Here is a 23,154-nt window from a genome sequence, read left to right as displayed (position 1 = left end):
TTGGGCTATACATCAGATGGATGTGAAGAGTGCCTTTCTTCATGGGGATCTTGATGAGGAGATTTATATGGAGCAGCCACAGGGTTTCATCCAAGATACTTCCTTGATTTGTAGACTAAGGAAATCTCTCTATGGCCTCAAGCTGGCCCCCAGGGCTTAGTACGCCAAGATGGATTCCTTTCTTCTCTCAGTAGGGTTCACCAGGTGTCATTCCGATCCAAATGTCTACATTTTGCGACAAGATGACTCTCACTTGATACTTGTGCTCTATGTTGATGATTTGATCATTACAGGGAGCACCGCATCCATCATTAGCAAGGTCAAATCTGCTTTGCATGACAGATTTGCTATGACTGACTTAGGTCTTTTGCACTACTTTCTTGGGATAGAGATTTCAAAGTCACCTTTTGGGATTACACTATCGCAGCCCAAGTATGCTCTTGATCTACTTGCACGCTTTCATATGGCTAATTGTAAGCCTGCACCGACTCCCTTTCTTTCAGGAGTCAAGCTTGAGGCTCGGTGCTCTTCTCCACCAGTTGATGCCACATTGTATCGTCAGCTTGTGGGTAGTCTCATCTGCTTGACTCATACACGCCCTGATATTTCATTTGCGGTTGGCATGGTTTCCCGCTTCATGCAGGAACCACATGAGCTTCATTGGAAAGCAGACAAACACATCCTTCATTACATCCTGGGTACACATCAGTATGGGATTCACTATGCAGCAAGCACAAGACTTCGCTTGGTTGGTTACACAGACTCCGATTGGGCTGCCGATCTTGATGATCATAGGTCTACTTCAGGTTACAGTTTTCACCTTGGTTTAGGCCCCATTTGTTGGCAGAGCAAGAAGCAACATGCTATTGCTCTCTCTTCGATTGAGGTTGAGTATCCAGGAGCTGTTAACGCGACGGCTAAGACCATTTGGCTTTAGCAGATTCTCATAGAGTTTGGGTTCACCACTCCACGGCCGACAATTCTACATTGCAACAATCAGAGTGCTATTCAAAGAAACGGGACTTGAACTCGGCTCGGACTCGGACTCGGGACTCGGCGTCAGACTCGGCTCCAGACTCGGCTGGACTCGGGAAAGTGAAAACTCAAGAAATTTAGAGATTTTTAAAGATTTAAAACATGTTTCAGACACCCTTTATTGAATACACCTTAAAGACACAATAATATCATCAAACTCGGCTCATTTGATTACATACACAAGTATACAGCAATCACATAAGCATAAACGCAAATTGTAGCTGAAGGAAATAACAAACATAGATATATAAATATTGTCAAATCAGCTATTGCTATCTCGAAGAACCCAGTCCAACACCAACGGACCAAACACATCGAGGTCCATATGCACTATATCCGAGAGCTGATTCAGGAGCAGGTCATTGATTTGCAGTATTGTCCTACAGCGGAGCAGGTTGCTAACATATTTACCAAACCTTTCACCGAGAGTGAGTTCCAACAGTTGCGAGCTTTCTTGGGGGTGCGGGATGTCTCATTAGGGGGGGTCAGCTGATTTCTCCTTCCTCTCTTATGGGGGGGACTTTTTCCTCTTTGAGGTTTTGTCCTTCTTCTTTGAGAGTCTTTTGTACATTCATCTTTCTTTTGGGGGGGAGCTTTTTCCCACTGGGTTTTCTCCCTTTCTCCGTTTGTGAAAGATTGCATTGCATAGTTTTGCTTGCATTTGCATATTGTACATGGGTACCTATCATGGTCTTGTAGCCGGGACCCATCTTACATTGTTGACTTGAGTCTTCATTCCCCTAAGTTGCACTTAAGGGAGGTTGTTGGTGTAAATAAATATTCATTATGGATATTATTACACTTTACTTAACTTAGGATAATGCATCTCTTCGTAGTTTGGATTTGAGACACTTAGGGAAGTGTGCACATAGGGATATAGCTTGTAGGAGAAATTCCACCTTTTGTGGTCTTATTTTGCTGTTACAGTCCACATTCGGTGGGTCATCCACCTCTTGTGGAATATTATATTATTTCTCCTACCTACCTCTAGTATTTCTTATCAACCCTTGTTTCTCATTGAGCCACATGTCATGATTGTGTGCTCGTATATCCATATGGCCTTGCCTGTATAAGCAAGCCCATATTCATTGTATTGGTGAATCCAGTTGATCATTTGCATATTGATGAGAATACAGTTTGTTCTTGTCATTCTTTTGTCTCTCTTTATGCTTTTCATTGTGCCCTTGATCTTGGCAAAATCTAATAGAACTTAAGTAAAGGGAAAAGCTATTTAAAATTTAAAAGTTCCAAAAGCATTGGAGACTTGAATATTAAAAAGAAAAGTATATCTATTTATCCCACATTGGCTGGAAAAGTGTGTAAGCTCTCCCAAGAAAGTTATAAAGACTCTTCAGATTTCATTTTCAGCATGCTTGGTTTTATTATTTTTCTCTTGGAGAATTTTTGGGAGCTTCTAGCTTTCAGTTCTAAAAATTTGAGGATGGAAACCCATATAAATTGACAGATTTGATGAAAACCCATTTCTTTGTTGAGGTCGATTTCTTCATAATTCACAATGGAGCCTAAAGAATATTTTTTTTGCAATAACTAGCATTTGCTTCAGTGCTGCTACAGTAATCACTACAGTGCCCGCTACAGTGATCGCTACAGTATTTGCCACCATTGTTAGCTTATTGCAAGTTTTTTGGTGTTTTATGAGCGTGTTGTGCGAATCGCACACCCATCCCCGTCTTGGACAGGGACCCCTTGGTTTGTGCCTTTCTGTCCTTGCAGAAGAAGAAGGGGATATGAAGGGTCAAGTGCCGCTAAAACCAAATTCGGCCTCTAGGACCATATTGCGAACTTAAAACTCCCCAATTCTCACAAAATCGCCTAAATGTGAAGAAAGAGTTAAAGCCTGCAATGACGTTGAAATGCCGATTTTCGCCAAGGGATACAAAGGAGATAAAATATGCAAAGTGCCAATGTTGACGAACTCGCCCAAGTGCCCAAGCTTGCACTTCTCGAGGAGAAAGTTAAAATCGCCAAAATCGCTCTAAGGGCGAATTTCGGATTTTCAGGCCAAATTGAGAGAAATTTCAAAATTTGTTAAATTCCCAAAACTGGCTTAAGGTCCGAAATTTGCAAAATTTGCAAAAGACCCCTAGAGGTCCGAATTTCACTTAAGTCATCCGAATTCGGACCTTGGGGCCAAAATTTGAAAAGTGAAAAGTTTGCAAAAGGTGCCCAAAGGGCCGAATTTGGGCCTTTAAGTGAAATTTGAAAAGTGAAAAGTTTGCAAAAAGTGCCCAAAGGGCCGAATTTGGGCCTTTAAGTGAAAATTTGAAAAGTGAAAAGTTTGCAAAAAGTGCCCAAAGGGCCGAATTTGGGCCTGTAAGTGAAAATTTGAAAAGTGAAAAGTTTGAAAAAAGTGCCCAAAGGGCCGAATTTGGGCCTTTAAGTGAAAATTTGAAAAGTGAAAAGTTTGCAAAAAGTGCCCAAAGGGCCGAATTCGGACCTTTTAGCCAAAATGTTAAAAAGTGAAAGTTGGCAAAACACTCCAAAATCCCAAAGTTTGCAGAAGTGCCCAAAATCCCAAAATTCAACATTAAGGGGTGAAAATGTCAAAGTTTTTAAAACTTTTCGAATGCCCCTCTTGCCCGAAATTGCCAGGAACAACTAAATTCACGGAAGGAGTAAAGCATCAAAACTTGGAAAATTTTCAAATGACCCTCCAGGCATTAAATTTTAATCTTTGTTAAATTAATTAATTAATCTTTCAAATTGATTTATTGAAATGAAATTGATCATTCGCAGGTCACAGGACGTCATTAGAGAACCAGGAGAAAGACCTGAAACGCACATCAAAGAAGGATCACAATCAAGGCCAGGCGCTGAAGACTAGAAAAGAAAAAAGATGTGGGAACGCGCTGCAGGAGCGCAAGAGCAACCAAACATTGGGAACTGTGCCGCTGAACAAAGATGAAGTCCACCACCGAGACCAAAGACCAAAGAACACTCTGAATGCTGCAAGTTTATGCCTTATCAAGAAAAAGCACACAACTGGATTTAATTCCAGGAATTCAATTTCTAAAAAGCTGAAATTGTCTTATTGTAAAACTGCTTGTAGGTCCCACTCAGATATTTTGAAAGAAAGGGGAAACAAGTCAGTTGTGGATAGTTATGTCCAACTACCGGATAGACTCAAATTGAAGCCAAATAGTGGCAGGTAGTTGAAATTGTGGTTGAATGGATGAGTGAGAATTTAATGGGCATGGGTTAGGGCTGGTAGTTTCTGGAAGGCAGATCAAGACCCTTGGATGCAGTCCATCCTAGCCTTCGATTCAAAATTGTAATATCTATAAAAGGCAGAGGCCTTTCTTTTGTAAAGGGTTAGATGGTTAGACAGTTAGAGATTTTTGTTAAATAGTTAGACTCTGGTGAGAGAGTTAGATTTTAGAGTTAGAATTGGTTAGATTTTAAGCAGTAGCATAGAGATGCTGCAGAAATTGTTGTAATAGGCAGCTGAAATCAATATATAAACATTGATTTGGTGTTTGTTGTCTTGTTTTCATCCTGTTTGCATGGTTTCTTTCAGCATTTTAGATAGATCTTTCTGTTTTGGGTGTGCGGGTATTTGATAGATTCAGGCTCATACCATTGAGGATATATTGATTGTGTATCCTTTTGTATGGTTAACCTGAGCCTTTAATTGTGCTTAGTTCAATTGCAGGTGTCCGTTTGAGCTGCGCCAGAATTGGGTGCTTAGCCATGCATCTCCAGTCTGAAAATCTTCCAAGTCCCTTTGAAGATTGCACCATTCTTGCAAGGTTGTGAGCTATTCTAGCCAAGCAGGGATTGGTTATGTTGAATCCGTCTACCCGCATACCAATCTTGTTAGTTTTAGGTCTCCTAAACCCTTTCGTTTTGCTCTTTATTACGTAATTTGAGAATCATAGTAGACCAGCTTGTTGCAAATTGTAAGTCCCCTTGTGCTCCCAGAAAATCACATTGACCACTGAGTAATCCCGCAGTCAAGACCTAACAATCGAAACCTTGAGGTCGTCCCCATTGATCAAAGAAACAGCATTAGGGATTTCCTTATCTCAAGAGAGGATAGGATACTCAGTAGGTTTATTCTATTCTACGTTGGCCGTATGGAGTTTGCAACAATGCGATTTCAGACACGTCAACAGAGTGGCAACAAACTAGGGTTTTGGAAAGATATTGTCATATCAACCAGGGTTTGTAGTATTTGCAGATTGAGCATGGATTGATTCAGATTTGAAGGCTTAATTGGCATATTCTCACCAGCAAATGCATTGCTATGGTTTTGGAGGTTAAGCCTCTTGTTTTGGAGCGCAACTTGGTGATGGGTATCATTCATTTGTGTGCAGATTTGTGTTTCAGACCTCTGTAGATTCACTGCTAGCTACAGTCGGATGACTTGGAAACATATCGTGGCATTGTATTGGCACGTCTCTCATCTAGGGTTCCAATGCTCCATTCCTAGACCTAGCCACCATCATTTGGAAGTGTTTAGGATTTGTTTTGGCAAGTATGTTATAACTAGATTGTATATCAGTGTCTGCAGATGAGAAATCAGAGTTTGGAGCAGCATTTACACCTTTCAAATATCATTAGACATTAGTATCATATGGGTAGCAATCACTAGGAATTATGGCGGCCCATTGGAGGAAATTTATTGGTCATTGAAGGCTTCTTCAACATTCACTCTGACCTTGGTTATAATCAGAAATAAATTCTGGAAATCAACCTTCCTCCAAGTGCATGATTGATATGATGTAATGTCACTCAAATCTTCAATTTGAAATGGTTTGTTGATGGTTTTCTGTTAATAACAACAATCTGATTTATATTTTCATTCATACATATATTTTGTTTTCTTGCAATCATGTTTCTATATTGTCATTATATCATTGCAAAAACATACAAGAATTGAAAAACACAAAAAACCTTCTCAAACAAAAAAGAAGTCAAATCAGAAAATTCAGATCAGAACTCATAAATTGAACTCAGAACTCAAAAAATCAGAAAATGGAGGGTTGCATGACAAATGTTTCTCATAATGTCAAACTATCAAAACTGAAAATTCTGGGCAGGATTAGCAGGAGTCTTTATAGTGGCATTAGAGATGAAGTTCCTGCCAGCTTGTGGAGTTTAGTGTGAAATTCACAAGTTTATCTCATTAAACAAAATGAAGCCAAGTGCAGATCAGAAAAGTGATCTTTTCTCAAAAGAATTCAATGATACATTCAATGGTGATCAGCTGAGGGACTTGCAAAAAGAAAAAGAAGTAGGAAATTGGCTCTTTTTAATTGGATTGCAATTGGAGTCCATGAAATTTCATGTTGGTGTTCTCTCTAAGTTGGAGGAATTAGACTCATGTATGTCCAAAGTAGACCAGTCAGATTGGAGGCTTTTAAATTGGGCTTTGAAACCAGCAATGCTCGCTTTGATTCAGCCCAACTTTTGGGAACATCGTTGTGAAGAGGTAAGACTTACAGTTGCTTCTTGTCTCAACAAAATCATAAGAATAACAGCTCCTGTAGCACCTTATAATGATGATGTACTAAGAAAGGTTCTACAACTAATTGTACAGAGTCTTCATGGGTTACATGATATCAAAGCCCCTACTTTTGGTAAGAGGGCTAAGATCTTCGAAGTTTTGGAAAGAGCTAGATCATTTGTTATTATGTTGGATCTCAAATGTGATAAATTGATTCTTCAAATGTTTCAATGCTTTTTAACCAAAATCAGAAAACAACATTCAGATAGTGTTAAAGGAAGTATGCAAACTATTTTGTCTTTAAATCTCACCTACGGCTTACGAGTTTTCAAAGGGATTGATTGAGCAGAAAATGAAAGGTTCAAGAAACAAATGACTGAAAATGAACTAATCTCAATGGGCTTACAGGTTGCAAGGTCTTCCAAAAAGAGTAAGAACCAAATGAGAAGAGAGTTGATTTGTTTCACATGTCAAGAGGCTTGGACACCTGGTCATAATTGTGGAGTTAATAAGGAGAGAGATCTATTGCAGCCAACTAGTGATAAGGACAACGATATAGTTGTGAATGGTGCCTTGACTCGTGAGGAGAAAGCTACAACAACAGTTTTCAATACACCTGATACGGGGCATGTTGAACGCAAAATAGATGATGGCTACCGATCAGCTAAGGTTGATATTATGGAGGAAGAATCAATCGCTATAGGAGAGGGGTATGTAAAACTCTTAATTGGTGACCTGCAGATCATTATTGATAAAAAACATGAAGAGAAAAACTCTCTTGATGAATCCATGTACATAATGTTGTTCCACTATTTCTACATGAAGAGTGGATGACATCATCTAGAGATACAATTAAGTGTAATAGTGAAAATGTTCCTACAGTTGAGAATGAATCAGAAAATTCAATGTGTGACAGTCCACTTTCTTTAGATGAATTTGAACAAAAGCCTTTAGCATTGCAAGATTTGAAGGATATATTATTGGTCACAAAGGAGAAGATTGTGCAAGTATTAACAAGGGCGGATGATTCTCACAAATACATTGAAGATCTTATTTGGAAAACTCAAACTGAGGAGAGACAAAAAGGAGTTGCAACTGGAGTCACTAGTACTCAATTGTGCTCAATCAGAGAAGCATTTGAAAAGATGAAATCAAATTACTTGCAGTTGTTAATGGATAGGGATCTTGCTATCAAGTTTGCGGAAGATAAGGAAAAAGAAGTTGATGATCTTTGCTCCCACCTAAGTATGACTCATTTCTCTCTATACAAAGCAGAAAATCAAATATCTACTACAGCTATAACCATGGAACAAGAAGTTGGTACAAGGGAGAGGGAGGTCAAAACAATAGTAGAAGGGATTGATGAATTCCTCAAGAGGGAAATGGGGCACTATGATTCCAAAGAGATCCAACATGTTGATAAAAGGATTGAAGAGTTTCACAAGGAAATACCTTGCAGCCTTGTGACATTAGTTGAAGAAGATTTAATTGAGGCACCACCACCTCTAATCACTCGGGAGGACATGTGACAAGTCAAGGTTTGGTAATGCTTGATGAGTCCAAAGAAAGAATAGAGGAGGAGCCCAAAATGCTAGTTTGGGGCAGCAGTAGATTACCTTCCCATTCTCATGAGTTTGCAGCCTTTACACATGGAATAACTGATGAAGAGGAGTCTACAAGAGTTGGTACACAATGTGCAAGTGTTGGCCATAACATTTTCAATGAAGAGGTACTTGTAAAGGTTGAAGACATGACACAAATGTATGAAAAAACTTCTGATTTTTACAATAGTGGTAGTATTTCTTCACATCCACACAAGGTAGTAGATCTTTCACATGAGGATGATGGTATTATTCAGTCATTTTGTGTTGGCACTCAAGTTGTGGGTGATCAACATGAAATATATCTTGTTAATCCAAGCCCCGGAGGGTCTAATTTTGTTCATCAAACCACGGAAGATTCCGATGGCAGGGACAAGGAGGATGAGAGTGGTGCAGGAGCCCTCAAGGTCCAATGAGCCCTCATTCATGAAATGGTCATGATGAGTTTGATGCAATGTAACAAGGTCATTTTATGATCTAGGTTGGTGCAATAAGACCTATAAAGGTAAATAATGTAATGGTTCAAGTCCTAGAGTCAAGTTACTCAAATGTTGTCAAGTATGTAAAGTTGTCAATTTGGGTTAATATGGTCAAATGTGAGAGACCAAGGGCAAAGTCATGTATTTGAGTCATTTTGTCACAAATATGCTAGATGTAGTCATCTTGTGGTCATGAGTATCAAGAGATATTGCTCAACATTCCTTCATGAAAACATATGAAGTCTAAAAGCAAGTTGAGATGGCATCATTCCACGAATCAGAGGAGTTCCACATCATCAAGTCTAGATGCAACGCACCTGACTCAACTTATGGAGACACAAAGTTTGAGTTACCTACCCTCATATTTCATTGGTTCACATTCAATATTGAACATAGCTATAATTTTCTCATTGGTCAATGGGAGTTTGTTGTAACAAACTCTAATTAGGGTTTTCATCTTGTAACCTCGGCCATTAATCTCAAATTGATCTCAGGCTTTGAATTGTAATGAGCTCTATATATAAGGCTCAAGCTTCTCATTTGTAAAGGTTAATAGAGAATAGTTAGTAGTTCGATAGCAGATAGCAGCTAGAGTAGAGTAAGAAGAGAAGGCAGAAATTGTTGCCAAAGTTGTAAATAAACTTCCTTTTCAGTGAAGTTATGGTGGAATGTGTTGTTTCTTTTACACTTGCATGGTTTCTTGTTGGATCTTCACGTTAGCTAATGATAATTAGGTGGATGAAAGAACGTTGTGTATGATTTATGGTGAAACTCCTAATCCATACCACTAGCCTCTTGTTGATTGTAAGTGCGCCTTGCGTGGTCGACTAGAATACTTGAATGATCTTAAGTTCAATTGTTATTCAACCATTGATATGCATTCAATTGATGGTGTCTATGCTTGATAATGATTCGAAAATCATCTAATCTTCTTAGAAGATCGCACTAAGCTTTGTGGAGTTTTTGCTTTGCATGTGAAAGCAAGGCTTAGTCAAGTTTCACCAGAGATTGTCCCTCCTTCCTACATTCTTAGACTTCTCAAACCCTATGTCCTTTGCCCCTTTTTTATTCTCCAAGCAAATAGATAGAATCTAAGTTCCAACAATTCAAGCATTCAATTATTCAACGTAAGCCCCCTTGGAGGAACAACAATCACAACGACCAACAAAGCTTATCCACACGTCATGACCCGACATATTAGGAACCTTGGAGTTGTCTCATTTGATTGCGAAGCATAGCATTTGAGAGACTTTGTTCAAGAGAGGATAAGATTCTTTGGTATTTTATTTTGTGTTCGCATGTGCCTAAAAAACACATCAATAGTGTTGATAAGTCAAACTAGGCATCAACCGCTGCAAGCCTATCAACATGCTTGCATTGACTCCGAGGAACGCTTTGGATGTTGAAGACCTCAAATCCTTCAATCAAGTGCCAAACCCTTTGTTTGTATGATTTGAGTAAGTTGTTTTTTGTTATGCTTTGAGCTCTGATATGATTAACAACTCGTTGTCCCCAAATACTTGCAAAGATTTGATTTTTCTTTTTTGCGCAAGTCGTAGGCCTTGGATCAAGGCTTCATACTCTGCCACATTATTGGTGCAACTAGGATGAAGCCTAAAAGAGAAGAAAAATTTCTCCTGCTCGGGAGAAACAAGCATCACACCAGCACCTGCACCATTCCTATTTCTTAAACTATCAAAAAACATGCTCCATAACGCCTCTAGATCTTCTTGTGTCTTGATGAGGTTAGGAATAGGAGTATCCTCCTCGTTAATACAATAGGTACCAAGTCCAGTCTCTTTAGTCTCAGCTAATGGATCAAACAGAAAAGCATTGGCCCAATCATCTAGCAAACAATCAAGGACCTCCTCCAAAAGCGTAGCAGGTTAACATACAATACACTCATCCCCCTCTTCGCACAAAGGGCAATTCAAGTTTATAGGGTTGGGGGTGTAGGGCTCAATGTGGCTTTGTGCAATGGGCTCTGCCTTTATGGTAACCTTGGTACCATACCTTGTTTGAAATAGCATGTGGGACCAATTAGAAGACAAGTATCCAACTATCTTGGTGGTAGAGTCTCTAGACAAACAAATGGCAAAGAAGGCAGGGAGACCAATGACTGATATATCCTGTAAGACAATGCAACCAAGGCATGCGTGTAAGGTTAACATCAAATTTTTAACCACCCCTATTGTCTTAATAGAAGTGTCATCCGATTGGACAACCCCCTTAGTCAAAGGTTCATACTCTATACCAAGAAGGTCAACTATCTTCTTAGGCATGACTGAGCTACTAGCTCCTAAATCTATCATGCAATTATGAACTAAATTATCTCCTATGATTAAACAAAGATGGAAGGGGGGAGGCTTGCTGATCTTACTTGATTCTTCTTCCTCCTTGGGTTGTACCAAACTGGTGGAGACTATCTTCTTGCTAATCGCTGCCTCATCACTTGATTGGTTGATGTCCTTCAATGCCTCCTTAAGCAAATCCCTTTGAGATGGGATGGAAAGGGCCTCCCACATTGTGACATTGAGATTGGCTTTCTTCATTTGGTCAACTATATTGAAAGTATCACCAGCTGATTTTGAAGGCTCCTTTGAAGCTACAAGGTCTATCTTTGTTCTTGGGGCAACCTAGGCCTCCTCTTGCCTCCTGCTCCCTTGAATGGTATTTTCACTTGTATCGTGGACAACTACTTTGGGTGTTGGAGCTTGGGCTGATGTTGAAGGTGAGGCAGTTTCCACCGCTCTCTTCTTTGACCTTGTGTATTGTAGCATATTCTCACCATTTGTCTGGTTTATACCACAGACATTTGCCTCTTGCCAATTGACAAAAGTAGAAAATCCTTGTATGTGAGCATGATTGCCAACACTTGGCTGATTTGGGTCATATTGCTGGCCAAAGGTGCTTGGCTCATTTTGCACTACTAGAGCTTGGACAAACTCTCTTTTGGCATGCACCTTGTTTGTGTGGCTGATTGCATGGTTGACACCAATCTTGCTCTTGGGTGAGATTGTTCTGCATTGGAACAATTGCCTTTGACTTATTTGCAGCTTTAGGATTCAAACTATTCAAGGGCATGGCATTACTCCATTGGTTTTGCCCTTGAAAAGGTAGCCTATTCTGTTGGTAATTCTGATTTTGTGCTTGATAAGGCTTGCTATGCTAAGCTTGTTGCCTCTTTAGTGTCACCAACTCATTGCGAAAGTTCTGCAACAGAGCCTTGACTTCATGGAACTCATTTGAGGATGAAGTGGATGTGTATGGATGGCTTGTGGGTGCCATGGGGATAAGAGCCAAGGTGGGCTGTTGAGTAGGATCTTTTGGGAATAGAGGCATTGGCAGCCTTGGAGCTATCTTCCCAGCCTATATCAAACAAATTTCTGCCTTTATGGCTATGTCATATGCATTTGGTAGAGAAGTTCCACCAATTGATTGTATCATGAGAGCTACATCACTATTGAGAGCTCTTAGATAATACAAGAAGGCATGATTGGGAGATGGCTTCACCAGAGTAGGGATTCTATCCCATATCTTTTGGAATCTGAAATTGAAGTCTCCCATGAATTCATGAGGTTTCATCTTGATTGTAGTTAGTTGTTCAACCAGGGATAGGTGATCATTTTTATCTTCTAAATGGTCACACAACTTTTCCCCTGATTTGTCCCAATTATGAATGGAGTTAGGTGGTAACCCTCTATACCACTGCAATGTCTTGAATGTGCTCTATAGGAGTAGTAGTTGTTTCACTAGTGAAATAGGGTATACTCTTTAATGCAGCCACTAGTATATCATTTCTTTGGGTTAAAATGACTAGACTTCCCCCATTGAAAGTAACAAAAATCTGATTTCTAGCCATTTGAAACAATGGTCTATTGATATGGGTGGTGGTAGCCCTAGACTATAATGGTCTTGTAAATGGAGGGGTAGAACGAGACCTGGGTGATGGAGTGCTTACAACCTTGACACCCTTGACTAGTGACAATGAAGGTCTACCTCTCCATCTTCTAGAACTTGAAAATGAGATTTTGAAAAAATGGAAATACCTCTAGAAGACGCCCTTGTATGAATTCTGGGCATGAAATCAACAACAATTCACGAACAAGAGCCTAGATTTGTCAACAGAGTCGCCAAGTGCTTGAATTATGACTGCCTCCAAAGTTTGAAGCCTGAAATACTAAGAACAGCACTGAATACTTAGCATGAATGTCAAAAGTTCGTCCCAACAGACGTGCCAGAAATTGATGTCACAAAAGTTTGCACCCTTGTTGAGCTATCAACTTAGCAATCTCGTGAAACACAGAAACAACCCCAAAGTGTGGCACCTTGCGCAATGGGGTTGAATCTATGGAGAAGGTCGGCTCCCTTCTCAATCCAAGTGCAGGTGTTGAACGAACTCAACACTCCAAATTCTACTTCTAAACCCATCCTTACAGCTTGAAAAGGAAAAGGGAAGAAAGAAATGCTAAAATGAAAGGAGGTGATACACCAAGATAAGAGGTGTTTCTCTTCCCACCTAGATTTGACACAAAGAGCCAATCGAAATACCCAAGGAATGCACAAACTTCAATTGCATGAATGACCCCAAATGCATGGGGGGTAAGAATTTGTTGAATGTGAAAAAGGGGAGAAAGTTTTCCACTAGTCACACTCAAAAACAAGTCAACACAGCATATACGTGAGAGAAAGCCGCAAAACATACAATTACAATGAAGGTAAGAAAACATACACAACATGCATAAGTTGAAGGGAAGCAGGAATAATAATTTCAATTCATTCTCAGGCCAATGGCGAAACTTATAGTTGCAGAAATGCAAGAAAATATACAAATCTTCAAGAGAAGTGAAAGAGAAAAGAGTAGCTCAAGCCAACAGGGAGAGAACACTTTACAATGAGGCTTAATAACCTATATATAGCAAACTGGTCACAGAGAAGAGACCAATGGTCAAGGAGGGGAGACCTTGACCCTGGCATGCACAAGAGACTGTCAATTTAGGAAGGCAAGGAAGTGCACAAACCTGACATGGTGTGCATTCAAGCAACCTAGCCATACCCTGACAAAGCATTCCAAGAAGAAAAGTACTTCTAGAAGGTGGATTGCCTGACATTCCAAAGTCAGAGCATGCAAGCCTGACATGAAGGCCATCAACTAACCATAAATAAGCATGGCCCTGTACTCTACTTGATGGCAATCATGCAAAAAAGCATTAAATGCGCCCTTGTAGCTCCATGAAAGAAAGTAGACAAGTCGCAAGGGTTGGTGGAGCATTAAGAGTCTTGAGTGTTGATCACGTCATCTGGAAGTGTCGCAAGTCGTCATCGTTGTCTTAATTTTTGAATTTTCAAAAATGACAACCCCTAAAAATTTTTGCTTAAAATTCGTAGTTTTTGTTTCTAAGGCACATTTTACGAGGTTTAAAACTCATATTTGTTTGTGTCTATTTGCTCCTGTGTGTTCCTGTCTTCCTTGTCTAATTTTTGGTAAATTATGGATGTCTTTTTTCCTCCTTTTTGTGCAATTTGGGGTTTTGAGATGATCTTTGCAAGTAATTGGAGCTTTTGGATGGCATTGCAAGAAAATCCACTTACTTGCAATCAGGTCTCCAGGACCCAATTACAAGTGGGTTCATTATTTTAATAATGTCAAAATATACTTGTAATCGGGGATCAAAAGCATGATTACAAGTAAGCCCTCTTTCTTTTTTAGTTTGTGCACTTGCAATCGGCGGTTGAAGACCCAATTGCAAGTATTTGTTGTATCTTAAGCAAATGAAAAGTGTTGCATATGCTTCTATTGAGTTCCTCAAGACCCGATTCGCTTTCTTTTCGTGCCTCCTTTGTTCAGTGATATTAAGGGGGATGTCTTAAATGCGTTGTTGTTGTGTAATAGGATTTCTCTTCCTAGTTCCCCTCTTTGAACTTGTCATTGGAGTTTTGAAATCACATTCCAACTCTTTCATTTGGAGCTGCGACAAGATCTAAGCGTTTTTCCTTTGGTCTCTTTGGGGGTTCACTTCAAGGTAAGTGCAACTTGTTATTTCTTGTTTCGTTTTTTGTTTTTCCCTCTTTGTATTGGTATATGGATCACACCTTTCCCTTTGTTTTTATTCCTACATTATCTGCATTGCTTGCTCGCAACCAAATGTATTTTTGATTTTTAATATGTATGACTGCATTTTGAATGGCAAATATCGGCTTTTCTTTGCATAGCATATCATTGCACTTGCAATTGGTTTTCAAATTCCCGATCGCAAGTTTGTGTCGTCCCTTGTGAGTTTGTTGGCTTGCAATTGGGCCTTGGTGACCCAACTGCAAGCTTACATCTATCATTTGCGAGTAGAAGTATCAAGTCAGTTTCCTCTGTTGTCTTTAATATGCAAGTATGAATACCTGCATTCGGGTCCTAGAGATTCGGTTGCAAGCTTACACAATGCCTCTTATTTGCTATCATTTTCACTTGCAATCGGGTCCTGGAGACCCGATTGCAAGCTTATTTTTTTCCTTTCCTTTGCAATAACACATACTTGCAGTCGGGTCTTGGAGACCCGGTTGCAAGCTCACATCATTTTCACAAGCTTGTATACTTGCATTCGGGTCCTGGAGACCCGATTGAAAGTAAAATTTTCAGCATTCTTCACCAAGTTCACACTCTTCCACTTGCACATTCCAAGTTTGCTGCACTTGCATTCCACCCCTTGAGAACTGAAATTCTACCCTTGCCATTATCATAATGCATCTTTCAAGCTTGTCCATTCTTTTTCACTTTGTTAATGATAGATCTAAGGTTGGGAATTGTCTTCCAAGCTCTTTCATTTATAGAAGGTGTTATGGCTTCTCCAATAGCCTGCGAAGATGTCTTGACTCTTAACTCTTTGGAGTTTTCATCACAGTGTTGCAGATTCTCGTTCAATGACAGAAGGATCAGCATCTCCCTCCAACAAGAAGATGAAATACAAATACTACAAGTACCAAAATGAAATTTCTCCTTCTCAAGTAAGCTCTCCTACTAATGAAATTAAAGACATAGAGATCAGGCATGTTGATATGTCTGAGTTCCTTGAGAGAACAGAGGGATCGCCAAGCCATAGCATGCAATTGCTCTTGAATAGTCATATCCACATGGTTTCCACTTTCCCAGTGGCTGCCTTGGAACCAGAGTTTGTTCTTGCCTGTGCTGCTTATTTTGACAGAGGATCTAGAACAATCAAAGATGATGTTGGCAATACTATTATCAGATTGGATGAAGAAACCATCGATAAAATCTTCAAGGTTCCTGCTGCTCCATGAAGAATGCCCTCGATCACTACAACCAGAAAAGACCAGATTGCATAAGGCATATCAATTCAAAATGCCTTCAGACTCCTAGAACCTGTTTCTCTCTATGCCCTAAGTTGTATCGATCTGATTTCATTGAAGAAATCAATGATATGATCACACTTCTGAGCAGGATAATGGGGTTATAACAATCTAATGTATTTGAGATCTGGATGTACAAATACATTGTGGTCATGAGAAAAGCTGAGTCTCGTATCTTCTAGGGTGAAGTAATCAGTGATAACCTATGTGAGCAGCTCTCACAAGTTTCAAACACTCTCACTTTCTACATGAATTCATACCTAGTGTACATAGCAGCATCACTTAGACAATTTCTTGGTCTTTCTACCAAAGGTGACAAGTCGTTGGTACCAGTATGGAAATATCATGATCAACTCACTTTGAGACCTAGAAGGATTCACTACAGGAGGGTGCAGGATGCCTTCTTTGGTCACTTCATGTGTTTGTTTGACAAAACACTTAAGAACAAGAGCGTATGAGGCAGCCTAGAAGAAAGTGAATGAGTATGGATGCTTGTTCCTTCAATTCCCAACTTTCATTTACATGAGAGTTGGATGTTTTGAAGGTCACCCATATATGCTTCTGAGATACCCTACTGACAAGGTCATCCTAAAGGAGTTGGCTAGATAGCCAATGACAGTTCATGCAGTCCAGTTAGCTCAGCATAAGTTAGGCATCAACATATCCTCACATAATCCATTGTAGATTGGCCGATATTCTTTGACAACCTCAGCAAGAGCCAAACCCATGGAGACTGAACTTCAAGAAATTAAGTTGAAGAAGTTAAAGGCAAGAAAGTATTTTGATTATCGAGGAATAAAGGATAAAATCAAGAGAGCCTTTACTCATGTTCATCACCTTGAGGATATTTGGGTTGATCTTTGTACAGAAGAAGACATCAGGAAGATGGACTACGGCAAACTTACCTTGGAGCAAATTGTAGATCTAAACTTGACCAAGATTCCAGAAGGCATGGTAGATGACGGGAAAACTCTTGATCCAGAGTACATAGAACAAAGGGTCGCTAAGGCTCCTCTTCCATCTGTCCAATGATCACAGAAAGAATGTATCTCAATCTTTGATAGATTTCAACCCATCCTTGCCAACACCAATGCTTGGCTGAAAAACAATAATGTCAAAACTATAAGGATCAAGGTTGGGGCGGAAGATGATTCAACATGACCAGTTGGGCGTAAGTCTGACGTGAGGGTCAAATCCAAAGAGGGCGATTCTTCTTTTGATACTAGAATCAAGCTAAGAGTTAGTAGGGCTTTGGTTATTCCTCCACAAGAGCTATCATTGAAAGGAAAAGAAAAGCCTCAAGTGCAAATTCACGTCATTGATCTTGAGGATGGATTACATGAGGAGAATGCTCCAGGATCTCCTCCTATTATGAACTCAGATTCTCCTCACACGAGCATTCCCCAATTGTTTTTAGATGTTCCTATGTCTCCAATAGACATGAATGTGGATTCTTTCTCTACGGTTCATGTTGATCTTGTTGTACCAACTACCAAGTGCATCTATTTGTACCATTGTGACATCATCAACAACAGATATATCTGTGAGTGTTCCACATGACAACTTGGAGAATGTTTTTGATTCAACTCCTTCATATGCCATTTTATCCAGCATGTCACTTCCTAAGATTGATACCTCTACCATAAGCTTTGATCGGTTCATGACTGAAGTTGGCCATGATTTGCCATCTAAGCAAACACTTGTCGCTGTCCAGATTGAGGCTTCATCTAGAATGAGAATTGTGGTATAGGCAGATTATGTTTCTACACAAACTACAATTGTTGTTACAAATGCAAGCTCATTAGATTTACCCCCATGGTTGAGTTGAATCACTCCAAAAAGGAAGAAGCAGGAGATTTCTTCTGATGTGTTTGACTTTTAGCAACTTAGGAAATCTAAGCCCAAGGCTGCCAAGAAAGCTAAGACAGTTTCATGAGCGGTTGCAGATAGTAACAAGATAAAGTATGCAAAGGTGGCAAAACCTCTTGCTGATAAGCCATAAGGAGAGATGCAACTATCTGATTACAAGTTCACGAGGGTGGAACAAGGAAAGCAAACACATGCTAGAATGATGCATGGTGCTCAGGACTCAATAGCTTCATTGGTTCAAAGTTATGATGAGCTCCTAGCAATGAAAGATAAGCTCAAGGAGGAAAACGCACAACTCATCTCAGTGATCCAAAAGATCATTAATTCTTCAAAAAAGGTTGCTCCCTTGATTTCCTCTACTTCCAAAGAGTCCATCAAACAAGTTGAGAAAGCTGCTCAAAAAGCCAAAGCTATTGATTCTTGGGTAGATCAACTAGCAAATCAAAGTGCTCAAGTGGTAAAGAAAGCCTTATTGATGATAGGCAATGTAAGGGCAGCAAAGATAAAATTGAACCGGACTTTAGAAGCTTTTAAGAAAAGTCTAGAATCTACAGAAAGAGATTTGAGAATTTGGCATGAAATGGATCAAGTCAAATTGGAAATCCTGTGCAATCACATTGTGATACCAAACAGGGAAAGGATGTTGTCCCACCCAAGTTAGATTAGTGCTTATATATCATATTTAATTTGTAATAGTAGAAAAGGGGGAGCCTTCCCTTAGAATTAGGAGAGTTTTTAACTCACACGCTGTGGCTGAAACCACAATTTTGCATGCCTCCCCAAGTTTACAAAATTTTCAACTAACAGTTGTAAGTCGGAAGTCGGGTCCTATCACAAGGGGAGAGGAGTCGAGAACCTAGGAATTTAGGGATTCCAGGGTTCCGGGTTTTAAAAGGCTTGGGAAGTTGGAATTTCGGGATTTCGAGGTTCTAGGTTTCAAAAGGCTTGGGAACTTGGAATTTCAGGATTCCAAAGTTTTGGGTTTCAAAGGCTTGGGAACTTGGAATTGCAGGATTCTACGGTTTCGGGTTTCAAAAGTCTTGGGAACTTGGAATTTCGGGATTCTGAGGTTCAAAAGGCTGGGAACTTGGAATTTCAAGATTCCAGGATTCCAGGTTTCAATAGGCTTGGGAACTTGGAATTTTGGAATTCTGGGGTTCCGGGTTTCAAAAGGCTTGGGAACTTGGCTCTCGACAAGACAACACTTAACACTTCATGACCATTGGCCTTGTCCTTGATCAACTGGGGCAGCGTTGGTCCATGGAACATATCTCTAATCGATTCTTACTAATGGACCAAGGATGTCATAAAAATGACAACAGGCAATATCATGTAGTGTCACACATGGCAACATGTTTGTGTATCACATTACCATCGTGTAGCACTTTTCGTTTCAAACAAAAAAAATTGTTGGTTGTGTTCTTTTTGTTGAGTTTTGTTAATAGCTAAATGTTGGCATTAAACAAGATGAAATGTAGATGGCAAATAACTAACAAACAAGAAAAAAAACAAAAGTTTTGAAGTTGCTATTATTAAAATCTAATGGGCAATTTGAAACAATTTTTTTAGATTGAAATTAGTTTTTTGGAATTTCAAATTTCTTCCATAATAATTGAACCTTGTGACTTTAGTTTGCAACTATTAGATTAGATAGGGTTTCTCAAATTTTTAATATGTACTTTTCAAATTTCAAATCATAATGGCCAAGCATAACAGAAATGCGTATTCACATGAAAAACATAACTGACTGCAATCTCTTAAACTCATCTATTCCTGAATGTCATTCTGAATCATCTTATATTCACCTCTGATTATTGATTGAGAAGTTAAAACCTGAACATTAGGACCAAGAAAGCATCCAACATAGCTTTCTCAAAACTTCAATTGCTAATTAACAAATTTTTCAGAGTTAAAAGGTAAGTGGTCTTCAAGAACTGTATTGGATTGATTTTGAAAGGGAAGTGAATTTATTCTCACCTTTCTTACTTTGTATAATTGTTTTTTCTCTCTTAGTCAGCAAATAGGATCTTTTTGCTGAAAGATATCTACAAGTCTCTTCCTAGATTCATTGTTGCATGCCCAGTATTAAGTTGCACGAATTGCCATAGGTGACGTATTACAGATACTAAATGGGCCAGGTGCGAACACCTAGTATACAAGGGCAAGAATATACTCATATGAAGCTACCAGATAGAAAACTATGTAGAATTACATGCACTACAAATACCTGATTTGGATCAAATTTTATTGTGTTCATTCAAATTTCAAACAAATAAAGAGCATTTGAAGGTTGGGTTTCATACCTCAAGGTCTCTCACTAAAAAATTATAGAACCCATTACAAGGTAATTTCCACAGAAGTTGAGAAAAGTGGTTTGCATAAATTCAGTGAAAAGTGTTTTTTATTGTCAAATTTGCTACTTAAGTAACTATGTAGAGTATCTGGTTGCAAAAAAATAATATTATCAGCAAAAATAAATTCCAAAAACTATCATTAATTTCAGATTCGTATGCAGAACATTGAACCTCCAAAAAGGCTGTATTTTTTGTTTGTACAAGAAATATGTTGTTACACATTTTACAACCTACTCCCACACTACTTATAGATACAACTTACATTTATGACAAGTATAATTTGTTGTGTTGGATAGAGAAAGTAAAAAATACTAAGATATGATCAAGTAAATTAGCAAAAGAAAAATAAAATTGCAAATATAATAAAGTATCGTATGCTGGCGTTCCATTTCATAAGTACAAGCATCCACGGTCCACCAAAAAGCATATAAGGCAGATAAATTATCAAGGAGCTAGATGCAAAATCAAGCATGAATGCTTGTTTATTAATTCAAAATACACAAATAGATTCAAAAGTATGAACTCTAGAAGCAACAGCAGCTGGATTTGAATTTTCTTCTGTTTATCATCATATAACTTGTATTTACTAATTTCATACTGAAACACATTATTTTTGCACTTTGTATTTTGTACTTTGTAGATCAGAAACATTGTATAGAAGATCACATTGTTCCCAAAGCGAATAAGTGCGCTCACACATTCCTCAAAGATGGCAAGAAAGGAGGAAAAATTACGCTCAGATTTAATTATATATCACAAGAAACTACAAAGTTAATGTGTAGAAAGCACCCAGAGAATAGATAAATACTATAATATAAGAGAGGCCAAAGAGCCACTTGAAATTTTGAGCTCATCTTTCACCTTATTCTAATAGAACCAACCCTTGATATTACAATCCTTTATGCAACAGGAATCAAGAGGAATGTACAGATTCAGACCTTGATATGGCTTGCATTTGTCTGTCCAAAGTCATTGATCCCTGATGGACACATGAAAGACTTCACAATTACATAGAATTTGTCAGTTACAATCCATTTACACTGATAGAAGATATCCATGCATGCACTTCTATAAATGTATACGATGTAACTTGTAAGGAAATTCTAGAAAATCAACTAAAAGAAAAAACATCAATACAAAAATGCACACAAAAGCTCCATATAGCATTAAATTAGATGCAAATAGAGGCAGTTAGAATCTTGTTTTTTTTAAATATTGCTAATCATTTATATATATTCTGCTCATTTGAGCATCAACATGAGACTAAAGTAGGACACATTCAACATGTTTTTTGTCTTTATTGTACCACATTCAACATTAGAAACAATAAATAGTCAAGGATGCCAAAATCCACAATGATGATTCAAGTATATCTTCCCATTTCTTATTCAAAAGATTTTCTTCTTTGCTGATGCACCACAGTTGCACATTTTATTTGACCCATTTATTATTTTCGTATGATTACTTTTCAGAGAAGGAATCATGTAATTCAGATGAAACATGACATATAACTAACCTTCAATCCAAGAGCACCTGCTTGCAAAAGTTCATCAATAGCAGTATTGTTAAAAGCATTCTCTGGCACTAAACCTCCCCAGAAACCTTCACATAATCCAAGTGAATAGACAAAGATTTATAATTGTGATGCAAATGTAAGAATAATATAAGAAACATAAGAACCACTGAAGCAAATTATTGTAGAAATACTAGTTCCTCATCTTTAAAATGCTAGACCGAAAAAAACATGGGCCTATGATTATTTGTATCATATATATTTCCATCAACAGCAATACAAAGCTGAAGCGAACAGTTACTACCAACATCAACAAAAAGCCTCCCCTTTGCAGCATCTACCTGATACCAAATATGTCAACTAATGTCAATCAACCAAACCATCTGTACCACTTTACAAGAAAGACAATAAACTTCAAACTAATTCATATTTTCATAACTCCACCCACAGTACACAAGCTTATTTACTATGCAAATTTATCACAGCTAAACATGAAGTTGAACTCCATAGGCTATTCAATTAAGCAAGACACCAATTGAAAGCAGAGTAGCACATGCTGTATAAGCTTCGTAATTAATTATCCAAAAACCATGTAACAATATTATTTAGGATCTGGACTAATATAGCTAAAAACTTTACATGTTAACTTTTGTTTAAGTTGTATACCATTTTTAACTCAAATAATAGGTATATCATATATTTCGATAAATTAAAATAAATAAAGAAACCATATTAAAGTTCACAAATGACTGAAGTAGGACATATTTTGTGGTCAGTGATTTCTGCTTTAGCAATTTGCATGTTAATTAGTAGATTTGATGGTCAACAATGTTTTTATTAAATGCAGGTAATATCCTACTGCTACATTATAATATAATCTAATTTACATTCTTCAAAAAAGAAACATATAGCAAAGGTTCATAATTCTTAAGAGAAAGAAAAGGCAATAGAATGAACAGACCTTCATATCAAAAGCTTCTTTGCTTGTAGTTGTAGGGACACTGTTAAGGGGCATATCAATAAGTGTTGTGAAACCCCCTGGGCAAGTAGTACTTCTGTCAATATAAGCCCTCAAAATATTATCCATAGAACATCCTACAAGCTATTATTGTACAGGACGTTCATTCACTAGAAAAACGTTTTCATTCCATTTTATTTGTAAAAGAAAATCTATTACAAATCAATCATGGAAAAAAGAATATCAACCTCATTTACTGTATTCTTAGATTGAAATGACAAATATAACAATTTATTTTCTTGTTATTAATCTGTCCAGAGAACTCTTAGAATTTCTTCTTAGAAGAAATGACAAATATTTTTAAGTTCCATGACCCACTTCTGTTGTTTATGAAAATCAATATAATTTATTTCTTCTTTTGAGAATGTAAAATGAAGCTACATAACACTTGGAAATGTTGCATCTCTTTCTCAATGGTGTGATCCAACTTTCAGACCAATGATATCTAGTAAATCT

General features: G+C 38.2%; 1 protein-coding gene across 5 annotated transcripts in view; it reads right to left on the bottom strand.

Moving 5' to 3' along the window:
* The window catches only part of LOC131029433 (allantoinase), a 275,629-nt gene that overhangs the window by 127,439 nt on the left and 125,036 nt on the right, over positions 1 to 23,154 (bottom strand). For all 5 annotated transcript variants that reach the window (XR_009102774.2, XR_009102775.2, XM_057959908.2 and 2 more), the window contains exons 5-8: positions 22,642 to 22,718; positions 21,985 to 22,021; positions 21,684 to 21,769; positions 21,106 to 21,165 (exon numbers count right to left, since the gene is read on the bottom strand). Coding sequence is in view for 3 of the 5 variants with exons in the window: in XM_057959908.2 (XP_057815891.1) it covers positions 21,106 to 21,165; positions 21,684 to 21,769; positions 21,985 to 22,021; positions 22,642 to 22,718 (260 nt within the window). In the remaining 2 variants the exon portion in view is untranslated. The remainder of the gene's footprint in view (positions 1 to 21,105; positions 21,166 to 21,683; positions 21,770 to 21,984; positions 22,022 to 22,641; positions 22,719 to 23,154) is intronic.

Source organism: Cryptomeria japonica, chromosome 4 (assembly GCF_030272615.1).
Source record: "Cryptomeria japonica chromosome 4, Sugi_1.0, whole genome shotgun sequence".
NCBI classification, from domain to species: Eukaryota; Viridiplantae; Streptophyta; class Pinopsida; order Cupressales; family Cupressaceae; genus Cryptomeria; species Cryptomeria japonica.
This window is presented reverse-complemented; position numbering and strand designations above follow the sequence as displayed.